The sequence below is a fragment of the Bos indicus genome, chromosome 6 (assembly GCF_029378745.1).
Source record: "Bos indicus isolate NIAB-ARS_2022 breed Sahiwal x Tharparkar chromosome 6, NIAB-ARS_B.indTharparkar_mat_pri_1.0, whole genome shotgun sequence".
NCBI lineage: Eukaryota > Metazoa > Chordata > Mammalia > Artiodactyla > Bovidae > Bos > Bos indicus.
In genome coordinates, this window is record NC_091765.1 from 47,048,034 (window position 1) to 47,066,252 (window position 18,219).

The window sequence follows — 18,219 nt, forward strand, 5'->3', positions numbered from 1 at the left end:
CTTCTTTGTCAACAAAGTCAGTCATTCAGAGCTCCAGTCATTAGTCAGAAGAGATTTCAAAGAACAGGCCCTTTATTTTCTGTTGAGTATAACAGTTAAGCCATAATTTGATAATATCAATGGATGTTTCTCAAAAAAATAAATTAATCCTCCTATATGGCAGATTTTGGTGATATGCTTGACACTGGGAAAATAAGGGACAATAGACTCTGCCTTAAAGAGGATATCAAAAAAGAAAGAAGGCATTATTCACTTTCTTTTTGAATTTGAATCAGATTGTTGGTTTATTGGAAAATGACACCGAATGGTAATCTCTGAAGATTTTAGAGAAAATATCTCAAAATACTCTGATTGAAGTATTTAATTTGATAAGTGGCTTGGGAGCCATTAATGAAAATACTAAGTATGAACAATAGTTGTTTAAAATTTTTCTCTCAGTGGTAGTAATTAAGAAAAGCCTAATCATGAGACTCATAAACAGTCGCCAGTGTGGTAAGTCAAGTTCTTGGCAATATATGATGTTACACATTGTTAATGGGCTTCAGTCATTGGTTTGTGATTAAAAGTCAGCTGGCTCTCCTTCTTAGTTGTTATGAAACTGCTGACCTTCAAGGTTTTGTAGGAGGGAAACTAGCTTTAAAGACTGGATTTGCTTTTTCAGGTTCATTTGTTTCTTAAGTTCTTATTTTTCTTACATTTCTGAACTGTACCCCTACCTGTATCAATTGACTGGGACAAAAAAATGAAGAATATGGCATAAATATTGGTCTCTAGTAAAGGCTTAATGCAATCACTTTTGATGCATTTGTAACGATGTTATTTGGTTACACTCAGCCAAATAGAAGTGTACCTTTGTTTTACCTAGACTTGTAGTTCAGAAATGTCAGTCATGGTTGCCTCCTTTCTCTGACTACATTTCAGTTGTCACTTCAGTCTGACCTTTTCCATCTGACCAACTGCTGTGATTGTGGTTTATGTTCTGTTACTTCCTGCCTGCAGTTGGAATAGGCATTCAGTGGTGACAAGCATGTTAACTGAGACTGTAGTTTTCCTCTGTAGATTAAAATGAAATTGAGTATATAGGAAAGCATTTTTTTAAACTTGAAAGCACTATACAAAATATAAATTGTGACTTATCTCTGTTATAGTTACCAACAAGTCACGGTTCAGTTCAGTTGCTCAGTCGTGTGACTCTTTGTGACCCCGTGGACTGCAGTACGCCAGGCCTCCCTGTGCATCACCCGAGTTTACTCAAACTCATGTCCATTGAGTTGGTGATGTCATCCAACTACCTCATCCTCTGTCGTCCCCTTCTCCTCCCACCTTCATCTTTCCCAGCCACTTAAAACTTTATCAGTAGTTCCTTGAATATTCTATTTTTTTAAAAATTTATTTTAATTCTTGGTTCCTTGTCATTCACTGACTAATAGCCCCAGGCCACCAGATTCACATCCTACTGCTTCTCCACTTGCTAGTGTTTTCCTTCCTCCTTCTAGGGAGGAGTGTTGTCTAGCAGAGGACAGTTCCTTGTACTGTGGGACTGACCTTCCCGCCCCACTCTTGTGAAGGCCAGAGGCAGCATCTGGGAGAGGTGAACAGGGAGGAGCACTGAGTAGCACTCTCTGCTGAGAGCCAGTCTGCCAGCAGACTGCTCTTTGTGGGTCCCAGATCTTATCTTATTTCCTCTTTGGGTTTGTTGTTTTCTCTTTTTTCAAAACCCTGCTTATTAAAATCCAATTTCTTTTTCATAATACCACCAAAAATGCAATTGCTTGCATGTAAAAATCAGTCAGGCATAATTATTTATTAGGAGTGCTGATCCCCTGGAGGAAGGCATGGCAACCTACTCCAGTATTCTTGCTTGAAGAATTCCGTGGACAGAGGAGTCTGGTGGGCTACAGTCCATAGGATCGCAAAGAGTCAGACACGACTGAAGCATCTGATCATGTACACACTGTATAATAATAATATACATATATCATAACATATATAATAATAGTGATGTATAGTAATCAATAAAATGGGGCTTCTCTGGTGGCTCAGTGCTAAGGAGTCTGCCTGCCAGTGCAGGGGGGCGTGGGTTTGATCCCTAAGTTGGGAATATCCCCTGGAGAAGGAAATGGCAACCCTATCCAGTATTCTTGCCTGGGAGATCCCATGGACAGAGGAGCCTGGTGGGCTACAATCCATGGGGTTGCAAAGAGTTGGACATGACTGAATGACTAAAACAACAATCAGTAAAAACAAGCTTAGGCCTTGCCTTCATGAAATTTTATCTTTACTGCTCAAGTTGTAGAGCCTTGAATCTTAAATATTTTAAAGTTCTCCTTCCATTTTTTTATAATGTGTTATATATTTTGTTCATTAAGTATTTATACAGCTGTCTTTGACAGTGGATAGATAAGATTTCATACTTCAGGCTCTTGAAGACTACTGAATAGTTTTCATGAAAGGAGGAGTAATATTAATAGATTTCAACTAACTGCTTAGACTAACGTCAGTGTTGTAAAGAGGTAAGGGATTTTTATTGTCATTTTCTACATCTTAGTTTTCTAATCAGCCAAGTAATTTCGTGAAAAGTTTTTCTCTTCCAAAAATTTATATTGGAAACCAGTTATGTAAGTAATTCAGTGAACGCATTTTTTGAGTGCGGACTATGTGCCAGGCCCTGTTCTAGGCACTCAAGGAAGAGCAGTGCCTATAATCTCATGACTGCATTATAGTGGAGGAGTGGAAAGTAAGGAAATAAATACATAATATATGCGCTGTGATTAAGTGCTGTGAAGAAAAACATAGCAAATAGAAAAGGCGGGGAATATTTTAGGTGAGGAAAGAAGATGACCTCTGAGGAGAAACATTTGTGCTGGAATGAAAAGAGTTACCAACAATGGGTGTACTTGGGAAAAAGAGCTTTGCAGGTTGGGGAAACTGCAAATAGGGGGTTTCAGTGAGTAATCTATTAATATTTTTTCCCCTTTTTGGCACTTTATAGTAATCTGTAGATCCCTCCATAATCTGGCCTTCATTGATACTGTCAGTCTTATCTCTTAATTACCTTGTCAAATGGTAATAATAGTGCCTATTTTATAGGCAAAGTGAAATGTATAATATGTAACATAGATTTATGTGATGTGTAATAGACACTCCATAATTGATAGCTGTTGTCATCATTAGTTTGTTAGTATAATAACTATTAGCAGCTTATGTTCTTGCCTATTGATGTCTTCCTAGAGAACACTTGCTCATCTTTCAAGATTCAGTGTGAATGTATCTTTCTTCTCAAATCTTTTTCTTGCCGTGTAGGACTACGTTCTAAGTTTTGCTGCCATTATATATTTATTACATGTCTGTCATTGCATTTGCCATGTTTAACTTTGTTTTTACCCTTTATATACCTGGCTTCTAAACTGAAGCCTGGCATTCTACATTTTTCCAGGTAAAAACTTATATTCAGCAGTTTATTTGGCTTCTGATATTTATATATGTTTAAGCTTTCAGTTCTTCCTTGGTGGCTCAAACGGTAAAGAATCTGCCTGCAATATGGGAGACCCGGGTTCGATCCCTGGGTCAAACAGATGCTCTGGAGAATGGAATGGCAACCAACTCCAGTGTTCTTGCCTGGAGAGTTCTATGGACAGAGGAGCCTGGTGGGCCACAGTCCATGGGATAGCAGAGTCAGACATGACTGAGCAACTAACACTTTCATTTTCAAACTTTCAATATATGTCTATCACTGTGGTAATATAGTAAAGGTTTGTTCAAGGGGAGTGTGAGTTAAAGGTACGTTATTATCAAAAGGAGAAGAAAGCTAAGAAGTGTAGGTCTGTATTTTAGATTGTGTCTGTCTTTCATGAGGTGTCTAATGATCCTCTTCCATGGGATACAATTGTGTTTCTTGGTTTTCTCTGCTTCTCAGCCAGGTTTGGGCATGATCTATGATAGCGATTCCTTATTCTTCTCTGACACGGGAAACACTGATGTATTTATATTCATTGTACTGACACTCAAACATGAATTTGAAGACTGGTGTGAATCCCAAGTCTGTCATTTCTAGGGGTGTAATCTTTAGCAGGTTACTCATAAGTCTCATTTCCTCATCTGAAAAACGAATATGTTCTTCACACAACGTTGTAGGGATTATATTACGTACATAAAATAGCTTTGGCTTCTAGAATACATTAGATGCTTCTTACTAGGTAAAATCATTTTAATTCATTAGTTATTTCTGCAGAATCAGACTGAGCATTTGTTTGGGTAAAGGAAAGCAGGATAGAACTTAACAATGGTGTTGATTGCTGACTTTGGTTGGTTAAGTCTTTCTCTGTTTCAGCTGATTTCTTTTTTATTTTTTTCTCACTGGAATGTGCTGCTCTTGATTCAGAGAAGAGAAAGGAATGCTCAGCATAATGCTGAAAAGATACATTGCTTCATGTTGCGTTTAACACAAGATGAGGGCACTGAAAGCTTCCCAGGTGGCACTGGTGTTAAAGAAACTGCCTGCCAATGCTGGAGACAGACACAGGTTTATTTTCTGGGTTGAGAAGATCCCATGGACAAGGAAATGGCAACCCACTCCAGTATCCTTGCCTGGAGAATCCCATGGACAGAGAATCCTGGCAGCCTACAGTCCATAGGGTTGCAAAGAGTCGGACACGACTGAAGCGACTTAGCACACACACACACACATGAGGGCACTAAGGGGAGGAAATTTATTTTTGGTGGGTGTCTGCACTAAGCACAGGGCCTTCCAGGGACAGGCACTCTTTATCATGTGTAAAAATGAACAGGTGATTTTTGTTTAAGTGAGAAACTGGTTATGGAGTACATGGTGCATTTTGGGTAGCTAAGGTAGATGTCTGTATGATGGCAAAGGAGACAGATTTTGGTATTTAAGCAGTTGTCTTTGAAATTTGTCTATTAATCCCGATTCGTTAACTGCATAGTTCTTTTATATCAGTTTGTATATTCTAAAAGAAATTTAGATCACCTACTTTGAGTTAAAATGGTCAGTTGTGCTGAATTAACCTAGAAGGAAAAACAACTGAGAAAAAAATGAAAAAGACGTTGGAACAGGTTCAGTTCAGTTCAGTCACTCAATCCTGTCCGACTCTTTGCTACCCTATGAACCGCAGCATGGCAGGCCTCCCTGTCCATCACCAACTCCCAGAGTTCACCCAAACCCATGTCCATTGAGTCAGTGATGCCATCCAACCATCTCATCCTCTGTCGTCCCCTTCTCCTGCTGCCCTCAATCTTTCCCAGCATCAGGGTCTTTTCAAAATTAGTCAGCTCTTCGCATCAGGTGGCCCAAGTATTGGAGTTTCAGCTTCAACATCAGTCCTTCCGATGTACACCCAGGACTGATCTCCTTTAGGATGGACTGGTTGGATCTCCTTGCAGTCCAAGGGACTCTCAAGAATCTTCTCCAACACCACGGTTCAAAAGCATCAATTCTTCAGCGCTCAGCTTTCTTTATAGTCCAACTCTCACATCCGTACATGACTACTGGAAAAACCATAGCCTTGACTAGATGGACCTTTGTTGACAAAGGAATGTCTCTGCTTTTTAATATGCTGTCTAGGTTGGTCATGACTTTCCTTCCAAGGAGTAAGTGTCTTTTAATTTTGGCTGCAATCACCATATGCAGTGACTTTGGAGCCCAAAAAAATAAAGTCAGCTAAGAGGCTCTTTAGTTCTTCTTTCTGCCGTAAGGGTGGTGTCATCTGCATATCTGAGGTTATTGATATTTCTCCCGGCAATCTTGATTCCAGCTTGTGCTTCTTCCAGCCCAGCATTTCTCATGATGTGCTCTGCGTATAAGTTAAATAAGCAGGGTGACAATATACAGCCTTGACGAACTCCTTTTCCTATTTGGAACCAGTCTGTTGTTCCATGTCCAGTTCTAACTGCTGCTTCCTGACCTGCATACATATTTCTCAAGAGGCAGGTCAGGTGGTCTGGTATTCCCATCTCTTTCAGAATTTTCCACAGTTGATTGTGATCCACATAGTCAAAGGCTTTGGCATAGTTAATTAAGCAGAAATAGATGTTTTTTTAGAACAAGTAATGGAATTCAGAATTCACAGCTCATCTAAGTTAGAATTCAAAGGCCGTAAGACACTGTACCAAATGGAAACAGAATTTCATGTGGAAAATGGATCATTCTTGCCGTATCCTCAGCTCCTGTCTTTCCTTTCCTTCTGCTGTTCCATCATGGCAAAACACCAAACCTTAGCGCAGTCTTCGTCCTTTACCTTCCCATTCCTTGGGAGCATGGGCTCTTGAGTGCTGCCAGGATTCCTGCAGCACTTCCTGATGATTGTGCCTCCCAGTCTTGTCTCCATTTGTCTTCCGCTGTCACCAGATTGATCTCTCTATATGAATCTGATTTTGTTGGTCTTCTCCTTGAAATCCCTAGTGGGCTTCTTATAGTTTTCAGAGTAAAAAATCCAAATTCTTTAGTATGGAAAAACGACTTTTAGAGTTTTTATCCCTTCTTACCAGTCTCCTATTTGGTCTCTTGTTTATTGATTTTTTTCCCCTCTGATTGTAATTTGTGCCAGCCATATCAACCAGTTGGATTTCTGTGAGTGTTTTGTGGTCTTTTCATGACACTGAATGTATGATGCATGCATTTCTGTCCTTCCCAAGGTCATCAATACAGTTCTTTAAAACTCCCTGTGTTTACCTCTAGAAAAGTTCTGCCTCTTCTTTCCCAGTCTGGATTAGGTGCCGTCCCTCCATGCTCTCACAGCACTCTACAATTAATGTTCTCAGTGCCAACAGCATGCCTTTCCCTAGCCTGTGAGCTTTTTTAGGTACAGGATACTCTTATTATCTCTTTAATGCTGGCCAGTGGTTTGCCCAGTATAGAAGACTAGAACTTTGTGATTTAGTTAATGTATGAAATAGCAGAATTTACAGAGGTCCAGAATGTGTCCAGCTAAGTTGTGGGTATTATGAGCATGTGAGAAATGGAAGAACATGGCCCCTGCCCTTTTCATAAGCTTAGTCATATGGACAAAATCACATTAAGCAATTAGAGGTTAAAGTGAAAGTCGCTCAGTCGTGTCCAACTATTTGCGACCCCATGGACTGTACAGTCCATGGAATTCTCCAGGCCAGAATACTGGAGTGCGTAGCCTTTCCCTTCTCCAGGGGATCTTCCCAACTCAGAGATCAAACCCAGGTCTCCCGCATTGCAGGCGGATTCTTTACCAGCTGAGCCACAAGGGGAGCCCAAGAATACTGGAGTAGGTAACCTATCCCTTCTCCAGCAGATCTTCCTGACCCAGGAATCGAACCAGGGTCTCCTGTATTGCAGGCGGATTTCTTTACCAATTGAGCTATCAATGAAGCCAAAAGCAGGACCTGTTGTACCAGAAGTGGGTTCGAACTCATGAGGATATAAATCCATTGGAACTTAAGTCTAATGCCTTAACCACTCGGCCATTCTGGTACAACATTAAAGACTGATTTGAGAATAAAGATTATAGTTGAGAATTTCAAATTCCTTGACATTTCATTATCTGCTCTTTGTTCTGTTGTTCCTTAATACTTACCACTCCTGACATGCTATTCCAGAGAAAGCACTGGCGACCCACTCCAGTACTTTTGCCTGGAAAATCTCAGGGACGGGGGAGCCTGGTGGGCTGCTGTCTATGGGGTCACACAGAGTCGGACACGACTGAAGTGACTTAGCAGCACCAGTTAGCAGCTACTAGTAAAAGTTGAGGTTGTTTCTAATATTTTGTTACTAAAAACAACATGCTATTCATTTTGCTTATTTACCTTGTTGTGCTCATCTCCTGCATTAGAACGTAAGTTTTGTGAGAAATTTTTCTCTCTGTTGTTCACTGCTATTTCCAATGCCTGACACATGGTAGTGCTCAGTAGATATTTGTTGAATGGATTGAATGGCATTCAGAGAAAGAAGTACTCAGAGTTGGTTTTTATGAAATACGTCATGAAGAAGTTAAATTCAGAGGTAGATTCTGATAGTGTTTTATTAATTTAAGTTAAAAAAATACAATTTTGTTTACATGTGAGTTTTTTCCAGATTATAGGACTTCCTCCTTTTCTCTACTTTTTAACATTTCTACCGTCCTCACTGTTGACTCTGCTTAGAGAGTTTAACAACAAGGCCTATTTAATCAGAGTGAGTGATGCTGAACCTTTCCTTATGTGCTAGTTATAATAAACTTTCACTTCACATGCTTATTTGCAAAATAAAATATGTATAAAAATATGTCTGAGAGGCAATAACACATTTTACACATAATCTTCTTTATGCCATATGTGGTGGTGATACCCGAGAGCTTATATTTTATTTTGAATCCATTCAGGAAAAGTTGGGGCATCTCAGGGTTCTGGATTGTTTTGTGAATTAGGGATTATAATTGACCATTATTTTTATAAGTTCTTAGATTTTTAGCAAATGGTTATCAGAGTTTTAAATATTTACACATTTATGTCACATAACTTATAATTTCATTTTCTTATTTTTATAGGCTTTTCTGTTTCCTTCCTTTTCAAGACTAAAGGAATGAAAATTAGGTTTTGATTTAAAACTGTTAAAAATGTTAAATTGCCAAAATGGTCTGTAAGTAGAACATGTAGGTAATAGAGGCGTAAATTGTTTTGTTTTGTTTTTAAAGGAAGTTACTAGTTGATCTCCACAACTGACTTCTTGTTTTTTTTCCTCAGTGCAGAATTAGATACTCTTAGGCCATTATAGTGAAAGTGAAGTGAAAGTGAAGTTGCTCAGTTTCACTTTTCACTTTCATGCATTGGAGAAGGAAATGGCAACCCACTCCAGTGTTCTTGCCTGGAGAATCCCAGGGATGGTGGAGCCTGTTGGGCTGCCATCTATGGGGTCACACAGAGTCAGACACGACTGAAGTGACTTAGCATCAGCGAGCCATTATAACTGCAATCAATTCAGGTGAGCAAGAGTCCTTCCAGTGAATATTCAGGGTTGATTTCTTTTAGGATTGACTGGTTTGATCTCCTTGCAGTCCAAGAGATTCTCAGGAATCTTCTCCAGCACCACAATTCAAAAGCATCAGTTCTTTGGCTCTCAGCCTTCTTTATGGTCCAACTCTCACATCCATACATGACTACTGGAAAAACCAAAGCTTTGACTTTAAAAACTTCAAGACCACACTATTTGTGGAAATACATGTGGATTTGATGACATTTTAAAAGGATATTTTACTATTTTAGTGACTTGGTATAAATCAGTTCTTGGAATTTGTCAATCTGCCAGTCAGCCAGATTGGGTATGAGTGAAGCTTTGACAGTACTTTTCCATTTTGGTGTATAGGCTGTTTACTATTTGAGGTCAGCAAGAGGTAATTTTTATTAATCTCATTTTAAGTCATGAAAAATTACATATTCTCTATAAATTGTTATTTTTTGACAATCTACATGTGAGGATTCACTCATTTCCGTACAAAATTATTTAGGCAATAAATTTATGTTAAGAAAAATATGAAGAACAAGGTTTTTAAAATTCAGTTTTTCCTTGTTGAATCTAAGAAGTTACACATTTAGAGAGTCATATGATGGACTCTTAGAATCTGTTAGAAAAATGATAAAGACATTTCTAAGGATCATGTCAATGTTCTACATTTCTTTTTCTTGTATTCTTTGTGATGTTGCCCTAAGGACTTACATTTTAGACTGGCCTATACAAGAAAACCCCTTGTGCTCTGTGATTTTTTTTTTTTTTTTTTAGTTTTTAAGGAGGGAGTTTATCTGTTTTTTTGGGGGGTTAATTTACAAATATCATGAGTTGAATAAGAAGATGACTGTTGAAGATGTATAAGAATGTGGACAACTTGAATTTAGTATTGGTTGTAGTTTGATATCAATTAAGTTGGATTATTTATTTTTAGTCAGTATGTTCATATACTATACTTTTGATGTGAAGAATATCCTACTAGATAGAATTGTTAAAGCATCTTAGTTTGACTTAGTCTGAAATTTAATTTGTTGGTTTTGTTTGAAATCCAACTGTCTTGATTATAGCCTGTGTTTTGGGGTGGCAGGTTAGTAATTGCCCTTTGTTTTATTTCAGATCCATGCATGTCACTGAGTCCACCATGCTTCACAGAAGAAGATAGATTTAGTCTGGAAGCTCTTCAAACAATACATAAACAAATGGATGATGACAAAGATGGTGGAATCGAAGTAGATGAAAGTGATGAAGTAGGTGGAGACCCTTTTTCACTGATACTCTCTTGTAACAGCGTGACCAAGTTTATAGTCTTGAATTTTCCCATTATTCCTTGTATGACTCAACTCCATTTTCCTCATCTTTAGTTTTTTTCTTTATGCTTTAATTTTGCCCTTTGTATTTAGCATGATTTTTTCTTTTTTTCACACGTATATGTCTTCCTAGTTTTATAAGAATCCTTGGCCTCATGTACTTACGTTTCTCAAACATATATTCTGTTCTATGTCACCTGTTTCTGTTTTATAAACCACCACCACATTTTGTCGTCTAAAACAACAACGATTTGTTGTTTGTCCTGGTTCTCTGGGTTGACCGGGCTTTGCTGGGTACATTTTCTGTTCCTGTAGTTATGGCCCAGGGTCATGGTGGCAGTTGTATTCAGTTGTGATCTCTTTTGGGCTGAAATATCTCAAATGACTTTTTTACCTTCAGTCTCTCCATTTGGCCGTTACTAACGTGTCGTCATTCAGGGGTCTAGCTCAGACTTCCTCATGACATGACAGCTGGCCTTCCAGGTGGCAGTGTTCTAAGAAAACAAGTTCCCGTGTGAAAGTGCTTATTATACCCCTGCATGCCAATACCTGTTAATATCAAATTGGTTTAAAACAAAGTTAATTGGCTGAATTCAGAGTTTGTGTGGGAGAGGATTATATGAAAATATGAATGCCAGCATATGTGGTTTATTGGGGGTCACCGGCGTCATAGTCTACTGTAACCACTGTACAAATAAATAATGCTTTTTTTTTTTTTTAAGGATTCTCACCTTACCCCTGCTCTGGTGTCCCTTTTAGTTTTCTTCGTAGAAATTGTTTTCTTTATTTGATTATGATCTCATTCTTACCAAATCTTTTAGGTCTGTTCAACCTTTTTGTTGTATTTGTCACTGTTGACACTGCTTCTCTTTTAGTTTATATAATACTAAATTACATTTTTTTCTACATTATTATCTAATGTTGTATAACAGTGACATCTTCTTATCACACTGTTGTCTAATCACATTGTTATGTAACAGTAGCATTCTCTAAAGATCAATTTTTGACCTGCTGTATCCCTGGGTGCTTAAATGGTAAAGAATATGCCACCAGTGCAGGAGACCTGGTTTCGATCCCTGGGTCAGGAAGATCCCCTGAAGAAGGAAATAGCAACCCACGCCAGTGTTCTTGCTAGGATAATTCAATTCACAGAGGAGCCCGGAGGGCTACAGTCCATGGGGTTGCAAAGAGTTGGATACAACTGAGCGACTAACACTTTCAATACTTACATAAAACATTTACCTTGAAACTCCTCATCTGTTTTTAGGTTACTCTTATTTCTTCCATCTCTAAGTCAGTGCAGATTCTGACCTACATGTATGGCTTTCTGCCTGATGTCTTTTGAGGACTCTTGTTTTCAGCTTAGTTTATCTAAAACAAAATCCCAGATCTTTGCTTTGAAATCCTCAGTGGCACGTGTGGACCTATTTCTTCTTTTTTTTAAGTCTTCTAAGTCAGGAGTTGGCAGACTTTAATGTAAAGGACCAGGTTAAGGGTTGAAATGTATCCCAGTCCCTAAATATTTTGGAGTCCTAACCCCCAGAACCTCATAGTGTGACCTTATCTGGAAATGAGGTTGTTTCAGATGTAGTTATTTAAGAGGAGCATATGGAGTAGCATGGGTCCTTAGTCCAGTATGACTGGTGTCTTTGTAAGAGAGGAGAAAACCATGTGGAAAGGCAGGTGTGGGGGAAGATTATCATGTGACAGTGGAGGCAGAGATTGGAGTTATGAAGTTAGAAGTCAAGGAATGACAAGGATTGCTGATGATCCCAGAAACCAAGACAAAGGCATCAAACAGATTGTCCCCTAGAGCCTTTCAGAGAGCATGGCCCTCCTAACACTTGATTTCAGATTTATAGCCTCCAGACCTGAGAAAGAATAAATTTCTGTTATTTTAAGCCATTTAGTTTATGGTACTTTATTACAGCAGCCCTAGGAAACTAACATAGGTTAGCTAATCAATATTTTAGATGTTTGTGGGCCATATAATCTCTGTTGTATCTACTCATCACTCCCATTGTAGTGCCAAGCAGCCACAGACAGTATGTGGAGTAATGGTCATGGCTGTGTTTCAATAAAACTTTGTTTGCACAAAAACAAGTATCGGGCTGTAGTGTGTTAACCCCTGCTATAAATGAAATTTTGTGTTTTTAGAATTAATTCCTCCCCCCCTTCCACTTATCTGTTCTAGTTATTGTTCCATTTTAATCTAGGTATTTATTATTTTATGGGTAGATTATCACTTTTACATTTTTCTGCTCTAATTCATCATGCATATCACTTTGAGAATGTTTTTCTCTAGCTTAGAAGTTTAACAGTGATTTCTTAGTACTTATTAGATCAGATATTAACTCTTTAGTCTTTTTTTTTTGACTGTCTCTGCATCAACTGATTTCTGCTTACTGAGATAATAATCTCTTCTCATTTGGTTTAAATCATTTTGAATTGAGTTCAGTTCCAGTAATACCAAAATCATGGCTTCAGTTCAAAACAGTCAAATTTATTTGTTCACTTTTAGAACTACAGATGACAGGGTATTCCTATTTTACATTGTTCTCAACTTAAAAAGTATTTAGTAGAGTAAATGAAATGAAGTTGATGGATTGTTAGTTTTACTTACTAGAATGTAACAAAGTAGTTGTCATTTATTAAGGGTCACTTTATTATACTGAGTAATTCATTCTCTCAGCATCACCATTTTTTCTCTCTTCCACTACAAAGACACACAATATACACAACAAAATTAAGCTATAAAACTACTTTTAGTTTTTTAGTAAAGCATTGAAAAGTAATGCTCTAGATTATTAGTGATAAATTGTTCATTCTAATCCTCTCAAGATTGTCTAAATGGTTTATTTAGTTGCCAGTATATTTACTTAGGATTTTGAAGATCAGTATTCTAACATAAGTTTTATTTACTCCATAACTTATTACTTGCACATGAATTATGGAATAAATAGCATTTTATGTTCATATATTTGATACTCTTTGTAAAGGAAATTATATTCTCTAGACTGAATAGATTTCCTAAAAATATTGTTGTACATTTTCTTAATCATTTACAGTATTAGTTTGATCAGACTCCGTGTCAGCTCAGAGTGTCTAGTGTTATGTAGATGAGTGCCCTGTTCAGTTTCATAATTCAGTCCATCAATTAAATTGGAAATAACTTGTAACACTAAACCCTGTACTGTGTTGAAAGGTTATAATTTTAAGCTATTATACTAATGGTGCTGTTTTCCTCTGATTTTTAGTATTACTGAGGAACTAATAATTGTTTAACAGTGTTTTAGGTTAAGAAATATATTAATTCAGAGGGATTATTTCAGGGAGAGTTAGAGGTGGGACTGGAAGAGCATATGTGGTTAATTTGGAAAGTTTTGGTATTATAAAATGTTTAAAAAAAGATTAGTGTGCACTTTCACTTTTTGAAACTAGAAACACATGTATACCTGTGGTGGATTCATTTCGATATTTGGCAAAACCAATACAATATTGTAAAGTTTAAAAATAAAATTTAAAAAAAAAAGGAAAAAAAAATAAAAATATGAAATGATTCAAAAAAAAAACTAGAATAGTTTTAGATAGCTACCTTTCAGAACTTATAAATTAAGATTGGTTCATTTTTAGCTTAAAAAATGTTAGATTTTTTAATATTAAAATCTACATAACAAAATTAGTCTTGTTATTAATTGATATATCACATTATAAATATTATTACTCTGGGGTGTTTTCTGACACCAAGCAGTTTTTTCAGTTTTCTAGCACCCAACTGCATTTCCAGGAGTTCAATTCTGACACTCTCTACCTGGAGATGGTATCAAATCCATGAGTTAAAGGACTCAGTCCCATTATACCGCCCTTGCTTCAGATGCCAGCCACAAATCTCTGGTTATGTTTATGAACTTTAACTGACTGGCCTTGAATCTGAGATTCCCATGGCTCTTTCCTCAGATTTGAAAATTTGCTGGGTATGTATCTGAATAAAACGAAAACATGAATTCAAACCATACACGCACTACAGGTTCATAGCAGCATTATTTAAAGTTGCCAAGCTATGGAAGCAACCTAAGCATCCACCAATAGATGAATGGATAAAGATGATGTGGTATACAATAGAATATGACTTAGCCGTAAAAAGAATAAAATTTTGCCATTTGCAGCAACATGGATGCACTTTGAGGGTATTATGCTGCTAAGTGAAATAAGTCAGACAGAGAAAGACAAATACTGTATGATACTGCTGACGTGTGAAATCTAAACATACAACAAATTAGTGAATAATACAAAAAGGAAGCAGAGTCACAATATTGAGAGCAAACTGTGATTACCAGTGGGGAGAGGGAAGTGCTGGGAGGGGCAAGATAGTGGGCATAGGGTACTAAGAGGTAAAAACTGTTAAGCTACAAGGATATATTGTACAACACAGGGAATATAGCCAATATTTTGTAATAACTATAAGTAGACCAGGGCCTTTAAAAATTCTTAGCCACTATTGTACACCTGTAAGTTAGATAATATTGTTTATCATCTGTACTTCAATAAAAAAAGAAAATTTGCTTCAATGGCTCTCTGGAACAGCCAAATGGAAGAGATGTACAGGACAGGGTTTGATAGAAGGGGCATGAAGCTTTCATGCCCTCTCTGGGCATGCCACCCTCCCAGCACCTCCCACACTGTGATGTGTTCACTGGCTCTCTGAATCTCTAAGTTGAGGAGTTTTTACAGAGCTCAGTTTTCCCAGAGGTCAGGTGAGAGGTACTAAAGTTTCCAATTCTCTAATCACTTGGTCCTTTTGGTGACCAGCTCCATCTTGAGGCTGCCTGGAGGCCCCACCCTTACTCATCTCATTAGTGTGAACTCAGGTGTGATCAAAGGAGAAAAGAACACGGTCACTGAGGAAATTCCGAGAGTTTTAAGAGCTCTATGCCAGGAACCAGGGATGAAGAACAAATATATTTTTTATTCTGTCACAATTATAAAAATATTTAAATATGAAAAAACAGCAAAAACTCATTTAATTATTAAAAGTGCATTCAGTGGGAAAGATCTGTTCCAGTAGTGTGTTATATATAGGCAGGTATTAAGTAAGCTTATGCAGATAATTGACAGCCTGTTTGAATGTATTTGATTGCATAATAGTTTCTAGAATTACAAGTTATTTTAATCTTTTTACCTCATCATAAGATATTAAGTGCTCTAGTGTGTGAGGTGTTATCATTATCACTGTGCCAAACAAAGTAAGCATGCATGGCTGTATAATTTATACTTCAGTGGAATTTTTATTCAGTCTTTTAAATTTTAATAGAATTCCAAATATTTTGTAATGAAAATAAAAACTATAAAACAAAGCTTATGTTTAAAGAACCTAGAATTCTATTAGTGTGATAGTTAACCTTTAATGTTTAAAAACAGAAGATGATATCTTTCTCTTTGTATTTCTTTTAATATTAATATTTAAAAGCAAATATAGCATGCTTCTGTGTTTTAATAGTACCCAAAAGAATCTAGAAATCCATTGTACAGTATGGTAGCTACTAGTATGTTTGTGTATTGAGCACTTAAAATTGAAGTGTGTTATATGTGTAAAATGTACTTCAGATTTGGAAGATTTATATAAATATAAAACATTTAAACTTTGAAATCTTGATTACCTGTTGGAAATGGTTGTATTATGGACATACACACTGAGTTACATGAAATACAAAATTTGTTTTACTTGTTTCTTTTTACTTTTTAATGTGACTCCTAGGAAATTTTAACTCACAATTTATTTCTATTGGACAGGACTGATCTTAGAGACTATAATGTATTGCAAGTGTTAAGGAATAGGTTTTTAATTCTGAGTTTTTGGACCAGTTTGCTGTCTTCAGTTCATTACAGCTGTGTCTTGATTTGTATTTCTTCAGTGTCTGTTTTTTAAAGTGAATATTAATACTATTATACATCTCCAGTGGGCATCATTAGGAAACTTCCTGAGTTTCTTAGGGAACCTTACTCAGAAATGTTAAAATACTTAATTTCTTGTGATTTTTGGAATCAAAGTATTGCTTTTAAAAGTATTTTGAATTAAAAACTTTTTATCACAGTATAGTCTTTACAATGTTGTGTTAGTTCTGCTGTACAGCAGAGTGAATCAGTTATGTGTGTACATATAGCCACTCTTTTTTTGATTTCCTTCCCATTTAGGTCACCACAGATAATTGAATAGAGTTCTTTGTGCTATACAGTAGGTCTTCATCAGTTATTATTTTATGTGTGTGTTAGTTGCTCAGTCGTGTCTGACTCTGCAACCCATGGACTATAGCCTGCCAGGCTCCTCTGTCCATGGAATTCTCTAGGCAAGAATACTGGAGTGGGTTGCCTTTCCCTTCTCCAGGGGATCTTCCCAACGCAGGGATTCAACCTCGGTCTCCTGCACTGTGGGCAAATTCTTTACCCTCTGCGCTACCTGGGAAGCCTATTTTATACATAGTAGTGTATATATGTCAGTCCCTATCTCTCAGTTTGTCCCATCTCCCCCTTCCCTTCTGGATAACTGTAAGTTTGTTCTCTACATCTGTGACTCTATTTCTGCTTTTTTTCATCTGTACCGTTTTTCTATATTCCACATATAAGCAATATTATACAGTATTTGTTTTTCTGACTTCACTCTGTATGACAATCTCTAGGTCCATCCATGTCTCTGCAAATGGCAATATTTTCATCCCTTTTTATGGCTAAGTAATATTCCATTGTTATGTACCACATCTTCTTTATCCATTTCTCTGTTGATGGGCATTTAAGTTGCTTCCATATGCTGGCTATTGTAAATAGTGCTGCAGTGAACATCGGGGTGCATGTATCCTTTCAAATTATGGTTTTCTCCAGATATATGTCTACGAGTGTGATTGTAGGGTCATATGGTAGCTCTATGCAGCTTAGTATAAAAAAAAAAACCTAATCAAAAATGGGGAGAAGACCTAAACAGACATTTCATCAAAGAAGACATACAGATGACCAGCAAACACATGAAAAAATGCTCAACATCACTAATTATTCCTGGAGAAGGTAATTCTTTAATTTTTAGAGAAATGCATATCAAAACTACAATGAGGTATCACTTCACACTGATCATAGTGCCAGTTATTAAAAAATCTACAATAAATGCTGGAGGTGAGGAGAAAAAGAAACTCTCCTACACTGTTAGTGGGAATATAAATTGGTGCAGCCACTATGGAGAACAGTATGCAGGTTCCTTAAAAAACTAGCAATATTGCTTTTTTTTAAAAAAAAAAGTTTAGGATAATATTTAGCATTTGAAAATGCTGATTGGAAGCTTAATTTTTTTCTCACATGCCCTTTGTTTTTGGTCATATGAGAAAGCATTTTCTTTCTAGTTTATTCATTCATTTGATATTGAGCTAGTATTGGGTATCTGCTGTATGCCAGATACTCAAGTAGACCTTGGAATACATCAGGAACAAAACAGACAAAATTATATAAATCTTCAAGCACTTGCTAACATTCTAATGGGCCTTGTGGGAAGGCAGACTAAACAAACTAAGCAGGGAAAGGGGGATCAGACAGGTAGATAATGGATAGCCACAGCTGTAGCTTTAAATAGGATGTCATGGCAGAACTCATTAAGAAGGTAGCACTTAAAGTGTATATTGTATGCAGTGCTTGGACAAGAGAATAAATATCTGGAAAATTTCCAGAGCTGTTCTAAAACTGAAATTGGAGGACTGGGGATGTTTTAGATTAGGAACAGGATGTATGGCTTTTGCTCTCTAGGTCATTGTCTTTTGACTCAAGATCAAGGAGACTAAGTGTCAGTATATGCCGAATTTGTGACCTGCTTAGATTGACGTGTTGATTACAGTTAAGTTTACATGTTCTGTTAATACTGAAGATATTTTGGACAGTGAAGGTACTTGATTAACAGGTAATTTAAATGAAATT

General features: G+C 37.0%; 1 protein-coding gene across 3 annotated transcripts in view; it reads left to right on the top strand.

Annotated features, from left to right (window-relative positions):
• STIM2 (stromal interaction molecule 2) overlaps window positions 1–18,219 on the top strand; it is a 182,310-nt gene that overhangs the window by 62,452 nt on the left and 101,639 nt on the right. For all 3 annotated transcript variants that reach the window (XM_019962556.2, XM_019962557.2, XM_070791254.1), the window contains exon 2: window positions 10,082–10,212. In XM_019962556.2, coding sequence (XP_019818115.2) covers window positions 10,082–10,212 — 131 coding nt within the window. The remainder of the gene's footprint in view (window positions 1–10,081; window positions 10,213–18,219) is intronic.